We start from the raw sequence: 9,705 nt of genomic DNA, 5'->3' as shown, positions 1-9,705 counted from the left end.
ATGTCCTAATGTAATTTTACAAATAAAACTCTTAACTCTATTATTTAACTGATATTTTTTAGAATATTTGTATTCATTTAATTAATTTATGATTTTTCTTTAGCTTACTGAATACTTGAATTCTAATGAATCAAAAATAAAAAATCTCAAAATCAAATATTACCATTAAAATATGGTAATATTTGATTTTGAGTTGTTAATGATGTTAAGAATTTATAGGAATTAATGTATCACTGTTAAAATAATAAGACTGCAAATTCTGACTTTTATTTAGTGTCTCGAAAACTCTTTAGATTTTATTTTTGATTCATTAGAATTCAAGTATTCAGTAAGGTAAAGAAAAATCATAAATTAATTAAATGAATACAAATATTCTAAAAAATATCAGTTAAATAATAGAGTTAGGAGTTTTATTTGAAAATATATGTTATTTTTAACCTTTGCTTTTCAGTTAAAATTGAGGAAAAACATACATTAGTTGGAGAAATACCTTATTAATTACATTATCAATACATTAGTGGGAGGAAATTCTTCTGAAAAAAGGAACTTATAGCTTAAAAGTTGAAAGCGGATTTTTTTTTTCTAACAATTCTGATAGGGGGGTTGTTCTAATGAGGTGAATAATGACGCAATCAGGCATTTCTAGAAATGGTGAAACGGAAGAAAATGAAAAGATTAGAAATTTATAAAACTGAACAACATGAAACTTATGCCTAAATTTAATAAAAACGCAAAGGTTTAAATAGCATATTGTCAACAACAGGACATAAGTGTGCCAAATTTTAAAATTCTAGTGCACTAAGAAAAAGCTAAAAATCAATTATAAAATTCCGTTTTTTTACAAACATAATAATAGCCAAGTTAATAAAAGAAAATTGAAATCTGAATCTCAACAATATAGAAAATTATACAAGCATATGATAAGGAGTGATCTAAAATTTCTTAATATTTGGAGACATTCTTTTAATGAACATTTGAAAAGAAAATTTAGTAAAACTGTTTGGGCTTCAAACCACATACTTGTAAATGACTAACAAGTGATTTAATGACTTTTGCATAAATTGTAAGTATTTTGAATGATTAAATCAATATTTTCAAATTTCTCGAAATTGCATCTGAAGTAGTCATGCATAGTTCACAAAGTTGCGTTTTAATGACGCAATGGTCATTTTAATTCAGTAAACCAGATCATACTTTAAAATAAAAATAAAGCATGCCTAAACTAGTTTAGTAATTTCCTCAAAAATCCATTATGCTATAGCAAATCAGATTTCCTTTACAAAATGGCTTTTAGAAGTACTTCCTGGGTAATTCCGATGTCCGTTAAAACTGAGTACATCGAAAGAAAAGAGAAAAAAATATTCAAATTCGTTAATTATCAACCCAAATTGCATGAATGTTCCTCTTAACGTAATTAGCCATTGGTAACTTTCATTAAAGAAGTTGAAAGCTCTTGTACTTTGTCGAGTTTCTAATTTTCTGCTCTGCGACTCTCGAGTTATAGTTTTTTAAGTCGGATTCTAATGGAGAATGGGTTACTTCCTTTCAAGATTTTATTGCCTCTTTGACAGACTTACAAGTATATATAAACGAAGCAAACATTTCTTTTACCATTCAAATACGTTGAAATCCTAACTACTTGGTTCTATTTCTGATAATAACTTGCTTTCTTAACTCCAAGATGTTGAAGTTGGTAAGTAACCTTTTCAGATAGTATAAACGGAATTCTTTACAAAAAAAATGTTCTTTCGAATATTTTTGCATCTACATATTGCTTTTAAATCCATTCTTAAGACCTACATGCATAAGAAAATAAGCTTCTAAAACTAATTTTAGAATATCATAGCAATTTAATCTCCGTTTTAAAAATCTAGAAGTTTCTAAAAGGTTCTTTCTAATTCTAACAATAATTATGAAGGGAAAAAAAACCCCTATCAGAATACGGTCTTTGGCGATAAATCGCTGGAATGACGTTAATACTCTATTAGCATAAAATAGAATGTGTATTTTGATGTCTTTTCCCCGACCAATTAAAACCCAAATTTGGTACAAAACTGCAATCATAGGCACAAAATTATATATTAAATATCAAATATTTAAGTCCTTGCGTTTATAAATTATCGCATTTTCATACAAGTGAAAGTGCAGACAGACAGACTATTAACTCGAAGAAAGATTTGGTCTCACATTTTATGCATATCTACACTTTAGATGTTAAATATGAGTATTGAATTTTGTCCAATTAACTATCTCCGTTTTGTAGTTTCGTGTTTTCGAATATTCATTCAAGCACATTTCTCCTGAATGGATTTCTTTCAAAATTCGATGTCAAACTACGAATTTGAAGTAGAGATTCGATATGAAATTCTAACCATTTAACTCAAAGCGTTTTTCAAATTATTGTCATATTAACGGACAAATAGAACATATTCCAAAAATGCGTTTTTTCGTCTTCCGGAATGTCCGAAATTCGGAGATTCGTCAAAACTGAGTTCGTATTTTTTGACGAATACAATATTTAGTCTTTGTATGCTTCATATACAAGAAAATAAAAAGGCAAAAAAAAAAAAATACACAGTTGTATACGACTAATACAATCATTCAATAGCTTTGAAACGTAAAATATATAAAATTTCCTTTCCTTGTCCTTCATTGAGTTTCTAATTTCATGCATAAAGTTTCCTTTCCTTGTACTTTATTGAGTTCCTGATTTTTTTCTCTATATCCATCTATAACAGTTATAAAACATAATACACATTTTTGCATATTATTTTTGATTATCATACAAATTCCAAATATTTACAAAAAAAAAAAAATAAACATTTTGGCTGTGGTAACATTATAGCTGAGTATTTTAGGGGCACTGTGAGGTTCTATTTTATGGAAGTTCTCTGTTTTCGTTGGACACATCAAATCTGCTGTTGAGGTTTAAGCAGTTATGAGTTAACCAAGATATAGCTTAGAGAAAGGGAGATATGTTTCGATTTTCTATTAAAACCAAATTTTATTGTTAAAAGCGTTTAAATGAGCTGTGCCTTAACATATGCAAATAAGATATATAAAAACTCTGGAGTATCTGTTGAATATTTTAAAGTATTTGATGAATGTTTAATCCATTACACATGGGATTAATGTTACGAATTAATAGATACATTTTTCTGATTTAAGGTCCTTTTTCCTCCATTTTCTTAACTGCTGATTTTAATGTCTCAACATGGTGACTGTGCTGATCGACAAGAAAAATTCAGCTAATTGTACCTGCCATTTTAGCCACAGAAAAAAGTTATCGCAATTTTTTTTAAGAAGGAAAACACCTTTAATCTCATCGCCTATTGCTTTTATCAAATTCTAGCACACATTTCTTCATATGAATATTTTGAATGATGAAAATAATGAAACTTTTACAAAAATGAAGTCAAGATAACATCACTGACTAAGAAGTTTTTGAATTTTTGATAAGTAATCAATATATTCATATTAGACATTTTTACGACACATTCTATGCTAGCCAACACTTTTCCTTACTTACATTCTAGATTCTTCCTTAAACCGCGGGTATAATTTATCGGTGGCGGTAATTGCAATATTTATCAAATTTATTCCCACCTGGTGATTTAATAATAATAATCCTTTCATGCGTTGTGATAAGAGATGTCATCTTAGTTTTGCATTATCCTCGTACCATTTTGAAGTAACAGGAAAAAATGCTCTAGCTACCAGCCGCAACCGCAAGCTAGATCATATATGATCTAGCTTTGTTCTGATTGTAGAATCCCTTTAACACTAACGTTTTTGCCAAGTTCAATTGTATAATTGGACAACGAACGATAAATAATCTCCAATGTGAAAATCTTCCATATGATTAAATTAATTAATCAAACTGTGTTATCAATTCTAAGATTAGAACATTTAATAAAGCATATTAAAATATTTGAGAAAAATTCATTAATTATAAGTTAAAGAAGAAAAAAAAATCTACTTTAGAAAATTTTTATTTAAAATAATTTTCTATTGTAATATTCCAGCATTTTTTAAAAATTATTATTATATTAATAAGATTATTTTCCTTTTCGCTATATCTTGGTTTCTTTAAAGCAAGTGAAAACATTTATTTACTGTTTCCGTTAATATGTAAGCAATTTTGTTTTGTTTTTTGTTTGTATTTATGCATTTTCTTTTCCCCCCATTTATTTGCATTTGTGCCTGTGTCTTTTACATTTGAAATTTTTTACACTATCAATTGAATATTACATTTTGTTTGTAAGACTTGTGTTATACTTGTTGGCACACTAGGAGTTTATACCTAAAGACTAAAAAAATAGTATTTTATATTCACACAAACAAAATTTTGCAGACCAAATTTATTTTTATTTTCAGACTTTTTTCGTCATTGCATTGCTTCAATCTTTGGATTATGCCCATAGTGGTGGATTTGGATATGGCGGAGGACTTGGATACGGCGCAAAAGGTGGAGTAGGTCTAGGCCTGGGTTACGGAGGTGCCGTTGTTCCAGCCTTTGGTTTAGGATACGGAGCAGGCTTAGGACTTGGCTTTCCTGGTGCTGCTGGATTTGGAGGTTTAGGCGTAGGAGGCTTAGGGGGCTTAGGCGGCTTGGGAGGTTTAGGAGCTCCTGGATTGGCCAAAGGTGCTGGTCTGGGCTACTTAGGAGCACCTTTGCTTGGTGGATATGGACTAGGAAGAGGACTAGCTTATGGGCCAGGTGTTGTCGGTTGAAATAAAATCAACAAGTTAAAATAAATAAGTATTATTTAAATCCAATGTCTCCTCTGTACATTTGTATGATTCAAAATGTGCTTAAATGTTTTATTTATAAAGTAAGTGGTCGTCACAACTTTCTTGTTTGATTGTAATAATAATTTAAGATAGTTTGGCTTTTGCTGAAATTATAAATTGTTTACACTATGTATACTTTTAATTGTATGGTTTGTTAGAATTATAATTTTGAAAAATCTATTAATTTGTGTAAAATTTAAAACTAATAGAATTATATATATATATATATATATATATATATATATATATATATATATATATATATATATATATATATATATATATATATATATATATATATATATATATATATATATATATATATTCTTGCATTCATTTCATGCATTTTCTTTTAAACAAATTTTGATTGTAATGTTAATATGACTGAAAATAAATTTTTATTATAAAGATTTCTTTGGGTATTTTTAATAATTTGTTTGAACATTGTAACTAAAATATTCAAGAAACAACATATATTTCAAATATATTGAAGGTTTCATATCACTTTCTAAATGAGAATTATTAAAATGTTTCAGACATATTAAACAATTAAATGAAATAATAAATATCAATAATTTACAACGTGAATGAAGCAGTTTTCATACTGCTTCATTCACGTTCTTCACATTCATTGGCTCAAAACTTCTTCTGGAAGTTTTTTAAAGAAATGAACTGAGCATATCAGAACTATTAATTATTAGAGGTAATAATATCACTAAATATTATCATATAAATTGCTCATTTTAAAATTAGATTTCGAATTATTATCATTATTATTATTTGCTCTTTCGAAATAAAGAATTTCTTAAATTTGAAAAGAAAAAGGATGAAAATATTTAAGAAAAATACATTTAATGCTACTACATATAATATTATTTAAAACGAGCTTAAAAAAGAGAGTGCAAAAGGTGAGTTATTATTTACCAGGTACAATTAAATAAAATTTAAAAAATATTATATTTTAAAAAGTACTGATTTTTATTTACTGTCTCATTATTACGAATATATATTTCAGAGATGTTGACGTTTTAAAAAATAAATTAATGAACGCTAACTAATTTTCATGGAGATGGTATTATTTAATCCTAAATTAAAAAGTTTGACATTATACTTTCTAAATATTCAAAACATAATAAGGATTTGAGTCACAGCTTAACAAATTAGTCTTTCATTTGAAATATAATTTTATTCGTTATTTCTTACTTTTGACATACTTCAATTTCTGAATTTACTTTTTAACGAATTTCTACCATATTCGGAAATATATGAGAAATTCTCAACTTTTGATTCTGTTTTTCTAGATAAAACTACAAGAAAGAAAATGTAGAGAAGTAAAGTTTCTTCAACAGTGCGAGAAGCAGATAACCGCAATAACATTAACAAAATCACAAATACCTAGAAAATAAAAATTCATTAAGTGATAAATAAGCACAGACTCCATACGATAAATATCTTTTTTTTAATCCAATTCTTGAAATTTTTTGAATGAAACGAATTTTTAACATTACATATTAAAAATTCGTGTGTAAAAAAAGATAATCTTTATATAGTTTACAAAGCCCATAGAAAAGTGTTAAATGAAAATAAGATAGGATGAAACCATAAGAGGGATTGGTTTCCTTGAAACTTTCTTGCCTACCTTCCAATAAAGGTTCTATGTCTCTTCCCCACATAAAATAGTGGGCCTTGATAAGGCCTCGAATGCCTTGTATGTCATTGGCAAACAATAGTTAGGAAATATAAATCTTTGCCTTAAATCTAGCATTTTTACTTAATCTATCGTGCGCATATATATTTTGAGCATCTTCTTATCAACCGATTTAATCCAAAATTTAACACGGAACTACTCTATAGTCATGTGACAACATACCAAAATTCATTGTTTAAGTCAATGAGGTTTTCAGTTATTATGTTTACATTATGCAAAAGGACAGACGAAAAGGTAGTGAACAGTTTGATAGATGTGGTTCAATATTTGAAGAGATTATATATTTTAGATATCAAATCTGTTTAAATCTTTTATCCTCTTAGTTCTTTGTATTTTGTAATCATAGAGTTTACTAGCACTCGAACAGCAAACCAGACAGACTTCTTGTGGATGGATTTTGATTCAAAATTTAAAGAAATTACAAACTTTGTCTCAAATTCATATTATAAGCTTCATCCCTCTGGCATAAAGCGTTTTTGAATTATTCTTGCCAGTATTTTTTGACAGACAGACAGGCATAATTCCAAAAATGTATTTTTCGAACTCAAGGTGGTATAAAACATAGAAGTTTGTTAAAATCTCGAGTTCGAATTTTTTTTTAATAATTACTATACTTTTTCTGTTTCATGTATGTTGGTATGTTGTCTTGTGACGATTTTAGGCCAAATTTTGCGCAGTAGCTTCTGAGGGTAAAGACCCCTGAGCACCCGAGGGCAGAAATCTGACTTCTAGCTCAAATGAAAATAGCACACACACACTCGCTTGCACAACCCCTTTTTACAGGAGGGCACATTTACGCACCTCACAGAGAAAACACAAGGAAGAGAACAACCATGCCCGAACCAGGACTCGAACCTGGAACGCTTAGATCACGGGACAGACGCGTTACCCCCAGGCCAGGATGCCGGCTGCCTCATGCATGAGAAAGTAAAAAGGAAGTATGTTAGGTTGCCTTTGAGTAAGATAATTTGGAAATGGAAGGAAATAAATTAATAAATTAAAAGTAATGATTATACATACTAATTAAATATATGTTATACATAGCGTTTTCCTCGAATATGAATGACAAAGAGATGCAATTAATGAATGCGTCTAATTAAATAAATGAGGCAACTGAAGAGTATGTAGAGTAAAATTTCAATTCAACAAAAGTTGCCATATGTATGCGAGTATTTTTTGAAAATATGATCCTTTTTTTATTTAGCCTTTTGGCTTAGGAAAGAAAATGGAATATGTATTAAAAAGTACATCTTTCGGTCGAAGAATTTGATCCACAATTTTTTACAGATTTATAGTTTTTGATGTAAAGAAAGCATGCTAAATTTATATCATCTAATTCATTCTTTTTAATAATTTTGTTAAATTGTACACAAACAGATTCAAAAAATCGGTTATTTTAGACATAAGAAGTCTAGAAAGTGTGAATTGATAAATTTGCCAAACTTGAATTTTATTGCCCACTGCAATAAGTTCTTTTATAAGTTCTGCTTCGTTTAAGCGAAAGTAAAACGATGGTTATTATCTTTTTTTCTCCAGGTTAATGGAGTATTAATGGATTTAGAGAAATTGAAACCGTTTTAGGCTCAGAAAAAAGGGTAACTAACTACCCGATTCGTTGGTTCGTGGAAACCTCTGAGGTGTGTCATTGCATCTCATATCCGAAAGCCATCATTTCTACCGCGAAACACCTCGGGATGTCTGAGGAATATTTGAAATGAAAATGCTGTTCAACCGGGCGTGAACACTCGCAGTATTTTTCGATGCAAGGACGTTTCTTCTAGACAGTAAAATCGAGAAAACATCCATTTGCTATTGATGGATGAAGAATGAAAGTGGGAGATGAAATATGTAGTGTAAGATGATATGCCGAAAAAAAGGGTTGTTTCCTACGGTTGAAAGTGTTATTTTTATTTTCTACGGTGAATTCTTTTCTTCGTCGTGAACTAAATTCTCATGTGGATTTGTTTGAGAAAAAAAAATGAGGTTCATGATTTTTCTTTCATTGTTTTAGTTTTCATTTCAATTGATAGTTATTTTTAATATATCACCGGAAGAGCATTATTTAAAATTTAGTCGTCTTTGGCGACTAGCTGTTTCGACGGGATTAATGGTTGTTGAAATGATTTTTCTCAATAAAATACTTTTAAACCTCAAATTTTGATGGACATGTTATTCATGCTGTTTTAGAAACTTTATCTCTTTCTGTTTATTGTATTTGAATTTTCCTAATTTCCTGTCTACATCATTACACATCCTATTATATAATAGGGAAGAGTAGCAATATTTAAAAATGAGTATACTTTAAAAAGTTTTCACCTTTTCAGCATTCTGAAAGGAAACCTTAATTGTTAATATAACAAAATTTCAAAGGAAAAAAATATTGAAACCTGCTTTATATGGAAAAATAAACTTAATTTTCATATTTTGTCCTGTAATAATTACGAAAAACATCTAGGAAAATCAGCCAAATTTCTTTTAATTTTTAATTAATTAAAGTTTCACATCTCCATCCTCCAAAGTATGTCAACTTTGACAGATGTAAGTCAAACACACTGGCCTGTAAAGGCAGAGGAACTCAGGACATCATATAACGCACTCACAATCATTTTTCTTTTTATTAGTTCTGGTAGTGATGTTGAAAATTTGAAAATTTATGTTTTACATACTTTGCTCAATATTTCAATAAATAAATTAAAATCCGTAAAAGTCGACGCATGTTTAAAATAAATATTAAAATTATCTATAGGTTAAACCGTAAGGTTTAAAACTTGGCATGCACTTAGCTTTTTGGGGAAGTAAGTGAAGAATAAGAAAGGGTTTTTTAAATTTCGTAAATATTTCTTCTAAATTGAAGAATTATGTTCTTGGAAATAATCTTAAATTGCTGATAGAAACATGGATAAAAAACATAAGAAACCAAAGGCAGTGGTCTCTTCGAAAGTTTCTTACATATTTCTTAATAATGATGCATAAAATTGTGTAAAGTTGTGAACTCCTCCAAGTGCTCAGATTTTTCTTTTCAGTGTCCACCACATGAAAGTTTTATTCTTCTTAGTACATAGCAAAAAAAAAAAAAAAAAAAATGCAATTTGGACTTTCTTTTATTAACAGATTGAAACAGTCATTTGGTACCGAAATGCAATTTTAGAATTTTAGAAACTGGGTCACATATTAAATTTTGTTTATTTGTGTCGTTATGTTTT

The 9,705-nt window shown here is 28.7% G+C and overlaps 1 protein-coding gene across 1 annotated transcript; it reads left to right on the top strand.

The window, feature by feature from the left end:
* Positions 1-1,628: 1,628 nt before the first annotated feature.
* On the top strand, positions 1,629-4,734 carry LOC129972578 (uncharacterized). Its single transcript, XM_056086772.1, has 2 exons — positions 1,629-1,693; positions 4,378-4,734. The coding sequence occupies exons 1-2, from the start codon at positions 1,682-1,684 to the stop codon at positions 4,732-4,734; spliced, it is 369 nt and encodes a 122-aa protein (XP_055942747.1). The 5' UTR covers positions 1,629-1,681.
* The last annotated feature ends 4,971 nt before the right edge of the window (positions 4,735-9,705 follow it).

The sequence above is a fragment of the Argiope bruennichi genome, chromosome 1, assembly GCF_947563725.1.
Source record: "Argiope bruennichi chromosome 1, qqArgBrue1.1, whole genome shotgun sequence".
NCBI classification, from domain to species: domain Eukaryota; kingdom Metazoa; phylum Arthropoda; class Arachnida; order Araneae; family Araneidae; genus Argiope; species Argiope bruennichi.
Note: the sequence above shows the minus strand (reverse complement) of the source record. Positions and strands in the feature narration are given on the sequence as shown.